At 43.6% G+C, this 17,266-nt stretch overlaps 1 protein-coding gene across 1 annotated transcript in view; it reads left to right on the top strand.

Annotated features, from left to right (window-relative positions):
* MRC1 (mannose receptor C-type 1) overlaps nt 1-17,266 on the top strand; it is an 841,411-nt gene that overhangs the window by 108,325 nt on the left and 715,820 nt on the right. Inside the window, exon 2 of the mRNA XM_085631521.1 lies at nt 12,882-13,280. Coding sequence (XP_085487647.1) covers nt 12,882-13,280 — 399 coding nt within the window. The remainder of the gene's footprint in view (nt 1-12,881; nt 13,281-17,266) is intronic.

Below are 17,266 nucleotides of genomic sequence, written 5' to 3'. Positions count from 1 at the left end.
GATACTTCACATTTAACACGTCTCCTATGATCCCCCCCCCCCCACGCACACTCTCTGGAACGCATTTGATGCAAGCATCAGGGATACTATTATCACCACTGTAATAGACAGAGCCACAGAGGTGTGTCTCCTTGAACAGACCCTAACTACTCAGATTAAGATGCTTAAGAGACTGGATAAGAAGACCCTATCTAAACAAACACAAAGGAAGCTTGCCATCTAATGAGGTCAATTAAAACCACATAGAACCAATTGTTGAGAAGCTCCCTGTTGGCCTTGGGACAATGCTTTATGATAAAGGAGACAAGGCGGGCACCCGTTTGGCTCACACTATCAGATTACATAGAGCCAAATCATATATTCTTCAAATTAAAAAACCTATAATGGGTGTTTGGGCTGTGAAGGAAAGCGAAAAAGAGGATAGCTTCTGCAGCCTCTACCAATCTGTTTACCCTCAAGGGATGAAAGTCAAGGAAATGTACAAGACTATGTGCACAAATTCAAATGGACACCTGTCACTTCACTCTATAGGGAACTTATCAAAGCTCCTATAGATCCACTAAGTGGAGGCAAGTGCTTAAATTAATGCCCAATGGGGAAATCTCCTGGCTCAGCGGCCTTACACTGGGGTTTTATCAAATCTTCTTCTCCCCTTCAGGAAAACGTTCACTCTCCATTAGACTTCTCTCAGTATACCAGCCTTACCCCTATCATGTGCGAAGCAGGGACTGACCTAGTTCCCAAACCGGGTAAGGACCCAGCCAAATATGCCTCCTACTGTCCAATTGCTCTATTAAACACAGATGCAAAACTTTATACGAAAATATTGGACATACATCTAGAAGCCCTCCTTCTCAAATCAATTGATCCTGATCAGGTTGACTTTATTCAAAACTGCCAGGGAGCAGACAACACTCAACGCCTAGCTCACTTAGTTTAAAAAGCTCATACATGCAACATTCCAGCTCTGCTGATATTCCTTGACAAAGAGAAAGCATTCAAACAGATAAGTTGGGCCTTTCTTAGGGTGGTGCTCGATAAAATTAATCTCAGCCCAGATATGACTGACAAAATCATGGTGGCTTACACCTTTCCTTCGGCGGTCATTCGAATTAATAGACAGTGCATCAATACCATCAAACTTGCAAGAGGCACTAGGAAAGGATGCCCCCTCACCGGATGCCTCTTTCCTCTGGTGGTGAAGCCCTTGGCCATAAGGATTAGACAGAGACAGGAGATTTTGGTATCCCATTTGGGGGGCGACCACATAAAGTCAACTTATTTGCTGACGACGTTCTACTTACACTGACCAACCTCTCAGAGTTTTTACCATTTCTGGTAAAGATGTTGGATGAGTTTGATTTGGTATCTGGCTATAGCATCAATAAAGAAAAGTCCCATGTCCTTAATATAATGATCCGATCCAGCAACCTCGCCCAACACCAAGCACTGGCTCCCTTCCAATGGTCCATCATCTCCATTAGATACCTGGGTATCAGCATTCCAAATCATCTTTCCAGATGAATTAAGGCCAACTGGATGGAATACCGCAAGAACATACATATCATGACTTCGGTGTATTAGCATGTTCAAAATGAATGTCCTTCCCTGAATTCTCTACTTCTTCTAAACGCTCTCCACTCCGATACCCCCCCTAGATGCAATTAGCTCCAGTCCCAGCTACGGTCTTTTATGTGGAAAGGCCAAAAAACATGCATATCTAATAAAAGTGGACTAGTCTTCCCTAATCTCATGGAGTACTACAGGGCCGGACATTGTCACTATGTCTCGAAATGGGTGGTGAGGGTGGTGAGGGAAAGTGAGAAAAACAGGTTTCATATAGACCATGCAGTGGCACGTCATCCACTGTGTTTGAACATGTTTGTATGCATTGCCCTAGCATTCATGTACAGAAGGTTTTTCAGAAGCCAAATATCTTAAAAGACATGTTTTGTTTATTTATTAGCACACATTTGTGTAACACCACATGCACCATTTTCAAAGCAGCAGTTGTTTCAAAAGAATACCAAGAGCACAGGCAGATGATTAAGGTCTGATGTCTTCAATATATGCATTAAACACATTGCCTCTTACAGAGACACATTCATTATAAATGTGTAAAATGCACTGCTGTTCTGTGCAGTTATCCCTTAAAAAAAGTGGTGCTTATAGGGGTCCGTAGCGGTGATACGGGATGAACCCAACAGTAAAGAATCATTACATAAAAGAATGTATGTGTTTTATTACATGAAAGGTGCTCATTAGTCTACCAAATGTAATGATGTATGCTTTACACAGGCTATTTTACTCTGGGAATTAGAAGTGGTGATGTTTATAAAATGTTTTTCTTGTAGTCCCATGCAAGACAAAAGTTATTTGGTGACAAATAGTATTTTGAACAGGGCCTGGCAGGCCTTTTATCCACTGAGAATTTTACTAGTAGGCTGAAATCCTTGTAGGCTGATTTTGAAAGCGCAGGCCTGGGCCGCTCCTGGTGTCTCTGTCACTTTTTCCAGTTCCCCATGGTGAATAGCAGAAGGCACAGGGAGGAAGGGAGAGAGACAGAGAAAGAGAGATAGCAAGAAAAAGAGAGAGAGAACAGAGAAAGGAGAGGGCAGACAGAGATGCTAGAGAGAGAATGGATGGAGAGATGTATCACGAGGAGAAGAAAGGAGTGGGGATGGTTGGAGAATTTTCTCCAGGGCTGCTTTTAGTTCCCCAGTGCAGCCCATATTTTGAACAGGTTCTGGTGAGTATGTACCTTTTGAATTCCTAAGAAACCTTTGTAGTTTATGTGGAATCAAGATCCTATTTCTAGCGATGTGTGTAAAAATGACAGAATAACAAGATATCATTGTCACAGAAGGTGATGCATAATTGATTTGACATTTTATTTGATTGTTTAATAAAGTGTTTTCATGCCTAAGCTGTGTGCCTTTGAATGCATGTGTACCACCTTTTTTGCATTTTATTTATGGGATTATAATGGGGGAAGAGGGATCCAAGGTGATTACAGCACCAGAGAGCAAGAAAAAGAAAAACAAATTATAAAAGAGCATAATTATCACATTGGCAAAATGGGCTTTTTTAGACCTGTCAACCTCAGGGCGGTCTTTCCTCCAACGTTTTGCTTTTGCCTCCTGTTTTTGCTAAATTTTTTTGTTGGCCTTAGGACTCTGGGCACTTTATCAGTGCTAAAGTGCATGTGCTTCTCCCCTAAACATGATGACATTGGTTATGTCAATTGGCATACTTGTTGTACTAGCAAGTCCCTTGCACTGTGGTATACCATACACCCAAGGCCTGTACTACAAATGCTACTAGTGGGCCTGCAGCACTCATTGTGCCACCCACACAAGTATCCTTTCAAACCAGTCTCAGGCCTGCCACTGCAGTGCCTTTGTGTGTAGTTTACTGCCCTTTCAACTTGACATTTAAGACTAGTTACCAAGCCTTAAACTTCCCTTCTATTACATATGTCACCCCTAGGTTAAGCCCTCAGTAATCCTAAGGGCAGGCTGCAATGTAAGTAACAGGTAGGACATGTATCTTTATGTTTTGCATGTCCTGGTAGTGGCAAACAGCCTATTTCATTTTACACTACTGTGAGGCATACCCTTCTCAGAGGCCAGCATTGAGAACTCCTTAATACACTTTTAATATGAAATTTCTGATCAATGAGAAGTAGTTTCTTTATGTTTGATATGCTAGGTATGGTAATGATGAAGTCTTCTTACTGCCTGGTGAAGTTGTATTTAACATTACTGTTTTAGAAATGTCACTTTTAGAAAGTGGACATTTCTCTGTACTTACTGCTCTTTGTGCCTAACAGCCGGTTTCCAATACACATCTGGTTTGGGTGACAGGTACACTTTGTGCGTTCCCTCTAGACAGCCACAAACACATGAAAGTGTGGCTCATCTGCATTCTGAGCACTCATCTGCATTCAACTGTATCCTGGTTGGTATTCCTGGGCATGGAGGAATGTGCGGGGACAACATCAATAGGTAGCATCCTGTCCACACACAAAGCAGTGATTTACACACAGATAGCCTGGCAGACATACTGAGTTGAAAGGGATCCTTGTGCACTCCAGAAAGCTGCTTTTAAGTCACCCCATACATCAAAGGCACCTTTGGGTATATGTACTGGATCTCAGACCCCCTAAAATCAGCCACTTCTAAATCTTGAAAATAACCTCTGTAAGAAGGACTGCTGTGCTACTCAAAGGACTCACCTGGAATGCTTTTCTGGAAGGACTGCTTTTCTGTTTGTTGCCCTGCTTCCGGCTGCTCCCTGACTCTGCTGGAAGGAGAGCTGGACTCTGCCTTCCCTCCAAAGTGATCTCCAAGGACTTGCTGGCTTGCCTCATGTTTTCTAAAGTCTCAACGACACAAAAGACTTCCTGCAATTCTGCTGGTGCTGCTGGACTCTGCTGTCTGTGAGTCCTGCCCTTGCCTGAGGTACCCTCTCCATGTTCTGGGCCTCCAAATTGGGTTCTCCAGCTGCTTTCATCTAAAACTGATGCATTGTCACCACTGCGCCGATCGGAACTGACGCATCTCCCTTTGACGCCGGCGCAGACGCTGTTCAATGACAGCGGTTCTACAGCCTGCGCGGTCTGTCACCGACTCTCTGCGCAGCTAGATGATGACCTATTGCCTTCCCTTCAGGGAAGCTCAACAACAATGCAGTGACCTCACTGCATGGAAAGAATTGATGCATAGAGCCCTCAACTTTGATGCTTTGCTCCATCCAAGGTATGTTACAGAGGGCTCTCTGTGGGTCCTGCCGCCGGCCTGCCCTCCATTGTAGTCAGCCTAAACTATGGATTTGTACCAGTTCCTTGTGACCTCTAGTAACTTTTTGACCACTAGTGTCTTCTAAGCACCGTTTTTGCATTTAATCGTTATAAATTCTTATTGCGACTTCTACTGATTGGATTCTTGTCATTTTGGTCTTGTTTTACTCAGCTAAATATTCTCTACTTTGCAAACCCTGTGTGGAGTCTTTTAGTGGTGTATTCATTGTGTTACTCTTTGTGTGTGTATTGCACAAATACTTTACACATTGCCTCTTTAGATAAGCCTGACTGGTCTGTGCCAAGCTACCAAAGGGTGAGCACAGGTTATCTTTTAGTGTTTAGCTAGCTTACCCTGACTAGAATGGTGGTTCCTGCCTGGCCTGGGAGCATACCTCAGCCAACCAAAAATCCCATTTCTAACAGGCTTTGTAAAGGATCTCACAGTAAAATTACCAGAAGGAACATGTGTCTGTTGAACAAACAAGTTACTGTTTTACAGAGTCATATAAGTAAGCACCTATCATGGAAGCTCATCATCATCATCCTTGGACGCAATGTCCAAAGATGAAAGTCCTCCCAGCTGAGCTCCTTACTAAGTAGCTGGCATGGTGTTGGTCAGATTCATCTTGACCCTGGGCCTCTTGGCATAGGTCTTGAACGGCAGCCAAATTCTTTCAAATGTATACATATACATCTTGTCTGTAATTTTCTCAGTCAGGCATTCCATAGCGTGAATGTGCCAAACCTTAGTCCTCTATAGTGGAAGGCTTTGAGGGAGGTCGTTCTTCCAGATGTGGGCTTTTGTTAGTCCGGCTGTCAGAAGGAAGAAGGTAAGCAGTTTGACCCTAGGGGTAGTTTATGGGTAGGTGGAGTCTTCCCCCACCACACGCAACCAGAGCAACCAGGGTTCTATCGGCAGAGTCATCAAACAAATTTGATAGATCAGGAGGAGGACCTTCGACCAGAAGCATTTCACATACATGCATTGGCACCACATATGTATGTAAGTACCCCTAGTTCACAACCCCTCCCACAAGGGTTTTGCATTCCAACCATGGCATGGAGTCTGACCGGAGTAAAGTATTATTTGGTGAGGATTTAGTAGGAAATGCCTTGTGCTGTAGGCAGATGGAACCCTTGGCCACTTACGACAGGAGCCTCTATCAGGTGTCATCTGTGAGTGTGATTCCTAAGTCTTGTTCATATCTTCACCAGGGTTGGAAAGGCCTCATAAAGGGGGGTGATGCCTTTCCTGGAAGAACCCTTGGTAAACAGCTGTTTAAGAAGTGTATTAGCTTTACTACCATTAAATTTCACCATTTGTGTTTTCACCCAGTGCAGGAGTTGATTGAGGTGAAACTCGTCTCCTGCATGCAGGTGAAAGAGCTACCTACGAGTGTGCCTATCCAGTGTGAAACCATCCTAATTAAGGTCCCCCAAGAGTGGTAGCACTCCCTCCTCGAGTCTGCAAAATGGGTATCCATCATGCCCAGCAGGAACTCTGAGCTGTGTATAATAAGGGAAAAGGGGGAGGGATATATTTGCCCATTTGTAAGTGGTTGATTGTATCCCAGTGTCTCAGAAGAGTAGCAATAGCATACAATGGTGTCTGTGGGGGTGGGGAGTGGTCACAGGTCCTCATGCACATGAAGTGGATTACGGGAATGGTGAAGTATGCCTGTTTGAGGAGCACACAGGGTTTATTATTGGGGAGATTATGTCAGTCAAGAGCAGATTGCAATTGGCCCATAGGAATGAATGGGAAGCCATTCTTTATTTGCGACTCGCAATTTGTGAGTCGCAAATAAGGAATGTGTAGGAATCGTTAAATATTGGCAGATTCCTACCTACATAGCAGTTTGCTAGTCCTTAATAGCGATTCGCAAACTTGTACTTTCATACATGTGCGCCTAAAACAAGAAGGGACTTGGCTCCTAATCAACTACTACAACAACTTTGGTCCAAATATGTATTTAGTATCTGAGGAAGTAAATAGGGCAGTTAATAAGATTTGTAATCAGTTATGGAAAAATAAATCCCCATGTATCATCTGGATGGGTGATTTTAAACTCCCCCCCCCTGCAAGTTTACCCAATAACGAATATGTGACCTAGTAGATCTGCAGGGTTATCCGATGTATCATTTCCTGCATAATAGTTATGGTTGTACCTTAAATAGGTTCCACTTCACTAGAGACATGACTTTAATTGGTGATCACTCCACAGAAAACTTTCTCTCACGAACATTCAGAATCAACCATTGATTACATAATGATCTCTAACTCCCTTATTGGTAGGGTTACAGATCTGGTTGTCCGGTGCACCCCTTTAAGTGATGATGCAAGATTAACTTGTGGAGTTCTCTTACCTCCTGGGAATGAGAAAAAGCAGCAGTTAATGCAATCCTACCATATTGGCCAGGATAAATGGTTACCAGTTAAAATGGACCCAAAAAGACAAACACAAATTAGTACCGGAGGTGATACACAAATCCCAACAAAGTATCATTAACTGTTTAGATCAAGATTTATCTTCAGCAGATTTAATTTCTTCCTTTGAAGACTTTTTAAACCATACAAAAGGGGCACTCGCCCGCCAGAAGGAATCTAAGTCAAGGAAAACTAAAGGCTGGTTTGATACTCTATACACCCAAGCAAGGAAGGTTCTTAATAAAGCACTAAACAACCAACCTAGAAATAGGGATCAAATCTCTTTAGCATGGAAGGTGTACAAAGAAGTGAGAAAGAAAAGGGAAACACCACTGAGGGAGGAAATATGGGCTAAGTTGGAGCAGGCCTCCATAAACGGGAATAGTAGAGAGAGAGTCTTGGGATCTAATTAACTCCCCTAATTTCAAGCCTAAGGGTGAGCCGTCTCTGGACACTAATGTGGGCGAAAAAGAGTGGGTGGCTCACTTTCTGAGTATTTTCGGTCCCAATGCTCATGCTGCTACATCTGCTCCCATCATATATTCCACCAATCAAGAAAGGCTATCTTTCTCGCTTGTAGAGGTAAGGGTTGGGAGCCTGTTCTCGAAGAAAAGCACCTGTACCAGATGGGATCCCGATAGATTTCTTTCAGGACAACCCTAGATCTTTGGGTACCCTTACTAACTAATGTTTTTAATAATATAGCCCAGATAGGTCCACCAGTCTCTTGGAAATTTAGTATAATTGTTCCTATATATAAGAAGGGTGACAGGGAGAGCCCTAAGAATTATAGGCCAATCTCTCTTTTAGACACCACTGCAAAATTAATGGGTCCTCTTATCTAGGTTGGAGCAATGGGTAAAAAAGAAGAACATTCTTATGCAAGCCCAGTGCGGTTTTCCAGCGAAGAAAAGGGACAGTTGACCATTGTCTGAACCTCTTCTTGATTGTGGATAAATATACTAGGGCTAAGGGTGGGAAACATTACCTTTATGGATCTTTCGCAAGCGTTTGATTGTGTTTCCCACTGTAGGCTCTGGCACATAATGGAGGAGATGGGCAGTGATCCAGTAGTTATTAATTTCATTCAACTGCTATATTCAGACGCTACTGCCTCGGTGCGTTATGGGAAAAATGAGGAATGTACCCGCCCTTTTAAGATCCTAAGGGGGGTAAGACAGAGTTGCATCCTGGCTCCTTTCCTTTTCTCATTATCTACAAACGGAGTGGGAAAGGCGCTTGTGAACACAACTCTGGATGTCCCTATGGTGGACTCCCTTCCAGTGCCCATTTTGGCTTATGCAGATGATGCTGTACTTATTGCCGAACAGGGTTAGGCCTTCAGACTCTCATCTCAGTCTATATTTCCTTTATGGTTTCACTGGACCTCCAAGTTAATCAATCAAAGTCCTTTTTAATTGAGGCAGGGACAGGAAGACATGATGAAATACCCAACTTTTACATGGATTCGGGGAAAATCGAGATAGAGGACTCATTTCCTTACTTGGGGGTCCTTCTTGACAAAAATCAGGCGTGGCAACAATTAGTTGAGGGTAGAGCATTGGGTCTTGAGAGAAGTTCAACTGCGATCAAGGCTTTCTCACATAAACTGGGGTCTAAGCCATTAAATCCAATCAAGTAGATTTATCAGGCTAAAGTCAAAGCTGCAGCGCTCTATGGGGCAGGGGTGTGGGGGACGGCCTCTATTATTTACCTACATGGTATTGAAAAAAGGTTTTGTAAGTCTTTGGTGTCCGTACCCCAATTTTATTCGAATTATATTGTACACATTGAGTTGGATTTACCCTATATTACCGACTCAATTAAGTTGGCACCAATTTTCCTTTGGCGCTCCATCTGGAATAGGGACACTTTGACCCAAACACAAAATATTATTACAGATTGCCTAAAATTGGAGAATCGTGTTAAAATTAAATGGCTAACTTATGTAGAGCGGGAATTGACAAATATGGGCCAAATAGAACTGTTTAAAGATCCTTTATCATGTAAAAGAATATCAAGGGGGAAATTGGACATTGTCCCGATTTTAAAACGGTTTAATCTGAGACAGTGTCGAATAGCATTCTATTATTTAAAGTCATTACCCAACCCTTTAGTCTGCTATTTTGTGGCAGGCTACTGGTGGGCATGCATGGGTAAGAGGAAACAGCTGGATCTGCATTTTAGATGATGAATTTATATATTTTAAGCAATTTGTATTTCAATCAAAATTTCATATGCTCCGATACATTCGTTACTGTCTCCTCAGGGACACTGAAAATGATAATTGCTCTGATACTTAATTGAGGAGGAAATGGGAATGAATTGTTGTCAATTTTATTGGTTTTGTCTAAATTGTTTTTATGACCTTTTATGATCTTAATTGACAAGATCGAATAAAGTTTCTAAAGAGAAAGTGAAAGAGTATGGAGGATGGTGCGACGGATTCATAGGGGCAAAGTGTGCATCACGGACGATAATCAGGATAGATAGTTAATTTTCACGCTATTTATGCGTCCCAGCCAGGAAATCTCATGCCTACTGCAACGTCAAAGATCCTTAAGTAGGGCCTCTAGCAAGGGGGGTATGTTATGTTCATTAAGGTTGCAGATAGAATTAGTAATAAAGATCCAAAGATAATGTGAGGAGGCGACCTCCAACGCCAGGTCACGGGTGGAGAGCAAGAGTCGGGTTCTGTGGATGGAATTACATGGGTACCTTTTACCCAGCATATCTTTGTACACATTATTTGTCTCCCAGGTAAAGTGCTGAGAGGTCCTCGCATGGGACATTTTCGAGCTATATGAATACAGCCAATAAAAAATTGAATAGGATTTCAGGATTTATTTTTCTATTTACATATAAATTTCAATGAAAGGGCAAGTGACCTGTGAGATTGCCAATGAACATTAAATATTGTAGAATTCCTTCCTCAACTGGGATTGTTTGCTCTTTTGCACTGAATAACAAGCATTTGCAATGCAATAGGTCTCGCATTTATGCAGTTTGAGCTATTGGCATTGTACATGACAATGCCCTTTATTTATGTTTTGGTTTTCAAAACATAAATAAAAGGCATTGTCATATACAATGCCAATAGCTTAAACCTGCGTAAATGCGAGACCTATTGCATTGCAAATGCTTGTTATCAATGCAGTGCTTTTTAAAAGATATTTGAAAAGACTGGAAACCAGTACAGTGCTTTCAGAATAATAAATATTAGCATCAATCATAGCAAAGCAAAACACTCAACTACAGCTTTGACTATTCTCACAAAATTAACTGATTGCCGGATGGCACAGTAAATGTACCAACGCCAGCCTGAGTAAGGCCTGGTGTGCTAATGATGCTCCAATGTAGACAGCCGCATTCTGTTGAGGTGCCGTGGGGCCGCCCCACCGCACAGACTCATCAATGGTGCGTTCCCAGAGCTGCCCAAAGGTGGGGTTGGCCTTTTGGCTGCAATAAGCTGCGGAACATTAGGCTGAATTCGAGCCAGTGAATGTATAAGAGGGGCGGTTTTACCCAGTACATGCCCCCCTTCCCCGTTAATGCTTTACCCCCACAGTGACATCAGGGTTTTTAAAATGGTAATTTCTGCAACATTTCATGCACAATAGACGTCTTGGAAGTCAAGGGAACACTCGTGTCAAGGCAACATGGAGTGTTTGTAAACAGGAGACAGGCAACGAGGATTTAGTGGATGATAATAAGACCACGGGCCCTGGAGTCCTCCTTTCATCCTCGCCATTATGCACGAAGTGCCTTTGGCGAGCGTTGGGTAAAATAAACTAAATCCAGAGGCCATTCAGCCCCCCGGGAGTCCGGGCATCAGCCTGACAAGCCTGCTCCTATTGTTGAAAGCTGCGCTGTGTGAAAATCTGATTAAAACGGCGCAGGAGGAGGCCTGGTTTCTGCTCTTTCACCCCCTCTAAATGTTATGGCTGAGATCAAGTGACAAATCATAACATTTCAATAAAAACCCACGCTGAAATGAAACAGAACGCCATGCGCCCGAGAAAAACTGATTTACAATTGTCGTGCTCTTCGACATGCGTTAGCCCCGCACACAACTAGTAAACAAACAGCGAAGAACGTTGTCTTTGTTGAGGTCGGACCCGAGCTTCGCTGATTGCGTGCTGGAAACAAGTACACTTGCACGAGTGAGGGGAATGGGGGTGCCCCTCCCCCCTCTTGCTTTACATAACGCATAAAATGTATAGCATTCTTTTACTAAATCGTATTTTTCTTTAAGCGTTCACCTCATTGACGTAAATAAAAACAAGCATTGGCCGCACGCGCACCTCGCGCTTAAAGTTTTTAAAAAAACGAAAATGAAAGACAAGCCCGGCGGAGCGTGGCGCGCGCGCGCTTGGGGGCGGGGGAGCGCATTCCAGGCAGGGGAGCGGACCCTTTGAAGTGCTCCCAAAAAGCGGATTGCATGGTGGCACGATGCGCGTGATTGTGCGCGTGCTAGCCATGCAATCCGCTTTTTGGGAGCACTTTTCAAACCCGCTTACAATAGTCTCGCTTTGCAATCGCTTGCGCGATAGCAAGGCGAGACCTAAAAACTTTCATGTGGCCTTCCATCTTTAAACAAGCATTGGTAATGCATCGGTTTCGCTTATGTTCTGAATAAAATGGAGTTTTTTTCAATCATCGTCTGGGACGAACGAAATAGCTTCCTGATATGTAACATGGTGTGGAGAAGATGTGGGGCAGTGGCCAGAGCTGTTGACTCAATTGCTGGGGATCCCAGTTCGAGTCTCGGGGGGGAACATCCTGTGATTCTGGGCAAATCACTTAATTACGCCTGATAAGTTGCTATATAAAACTACTGCAAGACGAAAAAGAAAAAAGAGGCAAAATGTTTTGGAAAAATAGTTCCACCAAAGCGGATGTTAACAGTTTTTCAGCAATGCAAAACTGATAAGAGAAGCAGAAGAGGGACACTCATTGGTAGATGCAGAAAAATATGGTACAGCCAATATAAACAGAGGAAAACTAAGTGGCGTGCACAGGAACCAATGAAAAGCCAGGAAAGAGATGAGGTGGATATAAGCCCCATTTAAGTTTATATTAAAAATTATAGATTTCACAAGCGCAACGCAAGTGCTGTGCAGGCAAAACCTAAAAACACAGTCTACTGTATCCTTAAAAACTGATAATGATTCTGAGACCACTGTAATTTTGTAACTTTAGATGGAATTTAGAACACCGAATGGCGTCAATGACCTGTACCTCTGTATTCTCTTAGCAAATAAATAAATAAACACTCAAACAAAGAGATCAAAAACAGCACTGTCTTATGTTTACTGAATACATTTCCACTATTGTGTTTTTTGGCAATAACGTGTTGAAAGTTCTTTTTTATTTGCTGGTGCAAATATTATGTATAGGAAAATCACAGACAGCAATGGAAACATATTATATGGTGCAATAGCACACTAACATTAACCCATGCCTCATTTAAATGGGACAAATAAAAATATGTGCAACAGTTTTTATAAACAATATATTCAATATTTCCGATATAAAACTGTTTTCGTGATGCAACTTGCGGGTGTTTACTGGAGTCTTCTATTTGCACCCATAGTAAAATGTATATTTCAGTTTAAAAACCTCATGATTTTATGATTTTCTTTGCAGATTCCAGTCCATTCCTGATATATAATGAAGAACACAAACGCTGTGCACAGTCTTTTGAGAACACTTCGGTCACAGTTGCCATATGCAATCAAAAGAGCCAATCACAGCAGTTTCGGTGGATTTCAGAAAATCAGCTCATTAGCATGGAGTCAAAGCTCTGCTTAGGAGTGACATCAAAGAAGGACATGGCGTTAATTGCTTTGTTCCCTTGTGACTCCAAGAATGACCTTCAAAAATGGCAATGCAAAAATGAAACTCTTTTTTCAATCCAAGGGGAAAATTTGTACTTCAACTATGGAAACAAGCAGGACAGAATTATCCTATATAAAGGGGCAGGAATCTGGAGCAAATGGAAGATTTATGGAACCTCCGATGATTTGTGCTCTCATGGTTATGAAGGTACATTTTTCATTCTTTTAGAAGTTTAAAAGATTGGACTGTGTTTTTCACACATTTAGGGGGTGTTATGTCCCTCTACATGCATTGTGTCAGTGTATCTTTCATAATTAAGGGGAAATAAGTTATTTGGGAAATCAGATAATGTCACAATATCAACAAAATAAAGTGGAACTGGCAACTCATGTTCTCTGACCTCCAAAAAGTTAGAGGAAGCGATTTCCACATCATGACTGGTCTCTGCACATTTTAGCAACCGTTTAAGTGTAATTATTGCTGATGGTAAATTGAATAGGGGCATGATCCTCAGTGAACAATGCCTAGGTGTATACCTAATACTTTGGACCACTTGAGGAACAAAGGTAGTCACATGGCTGACAAATAAGTAGTGGTTAGTTTTGTTTTTTTCAATCTAGTTAAAGGAGTGAAAAAATGCCTGGTATACTGGCCGAACTGTGAAACACATTAAAAAAGTGGGGAATAAGTACATTAAGAGGAATAAGTGACAATGTGATCCACCAGCAACCATTTCCCAAGATAGTAGATTCTGCAGTGGAAAAGTTGGCCTGACTAAGCTTTCTCAACTCTCTGGACAGGCGTAAATGAACATTCAAGATAAACACATTGCAGAGAGTGTGGGGAAAATCTAATAGAGTATAATTCATTATGTCAGTTTCAATAAAAATGTGAATGTTCTGTAAGAGTGTGAAATAGGGGTTGCTAGTTAGCAATGGTTTGCACCTTTGTCCAAATCGGGATCCTTCCTTCTAGTCAGGATAAGGGGGATACACGACTGAAATAACCCCTGCTCACCCTATGGTAGTTTAGCACGAGCAGTCAGGCTTATCTCCAAGGTAGTGTGTGAAGTCACATAACCAACAGTAATACAGTGAAAACACTAAATAAAGGACATCACACCATTTAAAAAAATAACTAATATTTTATCTGTGCAAACAAGACCAAAAACGATAAAAATCCAACATGCAGTTCTCAGAAATATCAATACTCAAAACAATAGACATGAAATACAGTTCCTTTAAGTCAATAGCTCCATTCGGGGCTATCACGGCGTCATGAACAACAAATACAACAGTTCTGGCTGATCGCAACGTCGCGGACCAGCTACGGCATCGGGAAGACCAGCAAAACAGTACCTTTAGAAATGCAGGGCGTCGGCGACCTCTCGTTGAGCCCCAAAGAGCCAGCGTCCACAGGTATCGGTTCCGCAGGAGCGGGCCATTGAAGTCACACCCATTGCAGATCAAACTCCTCGCAGTTGTAGGCGGGAGCATCACCGTCGGCAGGCATTGGGGCTGCAGTGCAAAGTGCAGCGGTGTGGCATGCGGTGCCCTCAGGTTGCAGTGCAGGCAGCGGCTCGGTGACAGTGGCTTCGGTGAGACCCGGGCTGCGGTGCGAAGTGATGCGGTGCTTGTCACGGTGCTGGCAGGTCCCAGTGCCAGCAGCGTTGTTGTTGTTGCGGTGGTGCTGTTGTTGGCTGACGAAGTGGAGTTGATGGTGCTGGCGTCGGTAGGCCAAGGCTGCGGTACGGGATGAGGGCCGTGCGTCTGGTAACTTACGAGCGGTGCCCTCGAACCACAGGGCAAGCAGCGGCGTTGATGTCAGTGTGGAGTCGTGGCATCAGGGATACCAGGGCAGCATCGTAAAGTGGGGCGGTGCAAAGTGCGGTGCCCACAGGTCGCAGTGCAAGCAGCGGCTCAATGGCTCAATGGTGGTATCGCGCGTCGTCTTGGCTGTCTGAAGAGAATGCACATTCCCAGCCCTTGTCACTCCAAAGTCAGACAGTCAATACACAACCCAGCAGAGGCACACCGGAAGGTTCAGCAAGAAAATATCTACTTTCTAAAGGTGTTTTTTTCAGACAGAATATAAAAATCCTCTTTACTTAAACATGCATTTCTACATTCTGAGTTCAGGCATACTAAACCCCATTACTCTATCTTGTCCCATTGGGAAGATGTACTTGCAAAATGTTACCAAGTATTCCCCATTCTATCCTATGGGACAGATAGCCTTTTAGAAATGAAAAACAAATTACACTGTATTCACCATTAGGACGAGTCACACACATCAGAACATGTCCTACCTTTCACATACACTTCACCCTGCCCATAGGGGTACCTTGAGCATACCTTAGGGATGACTCATATGTAATAAAAGGGAAGGTTAGGGCTTGGCAAGTGGGTGCACATGCCAAGTCAACATGGCAGTAAAAACCGTGCCCAGACAATGCAGTGGCAGACCTTTACAGGGCTACTTTGGTGGGTGGCACAATCAGTGCTGCAGGGCTACTAGTAGCATTTGATTTACAAGCCCTGGCACTCCCATTTCACTTTAGTAGGGATTTACTAGTAAATCAAATATGCCAATCATGGAAACACCAATCCATAATACAACTTACAATAGGAGCACTTGTACTTTAACATTGGAAAGCAGTGAGAAAGTGAGTAGAGACACTAAATAAGCAAAACAGAGTAAAAACCAGGAGGTCAGAAAGGAAAAAGACAGAGAAAACACACCAAAAGATGCCAGGTCTAACACATGTCCCCTCCAGCTGAAATTAGGGAGAACTATCTAACCTCCTTGGAGTTCTCTTCCCTAAGGCAGAAGAACCTTGACAGACCATCAGCGTTAGCGTGTTGTGTGCCAGGGCGGTGTTCCACCATAAAGTCCATTCCCAGTAGGGAGATGGTCCAACTCAACAGTTTTGGGTTCTCGCCCCTCATTTGCATCAATCGTCTGAGAGGCCTGTGGTTTGTCTGAACTCGGAAGTGAGTCTCAAACAAGTAGGGTCTCAGCTTCTTCAGTGCCCAGACCAAAGCAAAAGCTTCTCTTTCCATAGCCCGCCATCTATGTTCCCTGGGGAGTAGTCTTCTGCTAAGGAAGACTACAGGCTGGTCTAGGCCCTCTTCGTTAAGTTGTGAGAGCAACGCTCCCACACCATGCTCTGAAGCGTCAGTCTGCACTACGAATTCCTTGGAGAAGTCGGATGCCTTGGGCATGGACGCCATGCGCATGACTGCCTTCTGGATATCAGAAGCTTTCTGGCAGGCATCAGTCCAGATCACATTCCTGGGCTGCTTCCTGGATGTCAGCTCTGTCAAGGTGGCAACAATAGTGCCATTGCCCTTGACAAATCTTCTTTAACAGACAGTGAGACCTAAAAATGCTCTCACCTCTGTCTGAGTCTTGGGGGGGCTCCCAAAGTAGAATGGTGTCAATCGTAGGGACACCACCTGGCCACTTCCTACCTGGTGTCCTAAGTACACCACAGAGCGCTCTCCGATGTGGCACTTACTGGTCTTGACCGTGTGGCCTGCCTTTTGCAGAGCCTTAAACACTTTCCAGAGGTGCTGCAAGTCTTCTTCCCAGTTGGAACTGAACACTGCAAAATCAACGAGGTAGGCGGCACTGTAATCCAACCAGCCCAGCCAATACCTGGTTGACCAACCTCTGAAAGGTGGCTGGGGCATTCTTCAACCCAAAGGGCATCACCCAAAACTGGTAGTGTCCCTCTGGGGTTGAAAAGTATGACCTATTCTTTGCCCTCTCATTTAGGGCATTCTGCTTGTACCCATAAGTCAAGTCAAACGTGCTGAGGAACTTGGCAGCTCCCAACCGATCAATGAGCTTATCAGCTCTGGGGATGGGATGCACATCAGCCCTGGGGACGGAATTGAGCCCACGTGGTCCACACAGAACCTCAGTTCAAGAGTGGCACCGAGTGTTGCAGCCTTTGGAACCAAGACCACTGGGCTGACCCAAGGACTGTTGGGCTCGATCACCCGTACCACCAACATCTTAGAGACCTCCTCTTTGATGCTAGTTCTGACCTGGTCACTAAACCTTTAAATCTTGTGTTTCACAGGAGGGCTGTCACCAGTGTCCACTTTATGGGTACACCAGTGAGTAACACCTGGGGTCAGGGAGAACAGCGTGGCAAACTGCCCCAATAATTAGTAACAGTCACT

Source organism: Triturus cristatus, chromosome 10 (genome assembly GCF_964204655.1).
Source record: "Triturus cristatus chromosome 10, aTriCri1.1, whole genome shotgun sequence".
NCBI classification, from domain to species: domain Eukaryota; kingdom Metazoa; phylum Chordata; class Amphibia; order Caudata; family Salamandridae; genus Triturus; species Triturus cristatus.
Note: the sequence above shows the minus strand (reverse complement) of the source record. Positions and strands in the feature narration are given on the sequence as shown.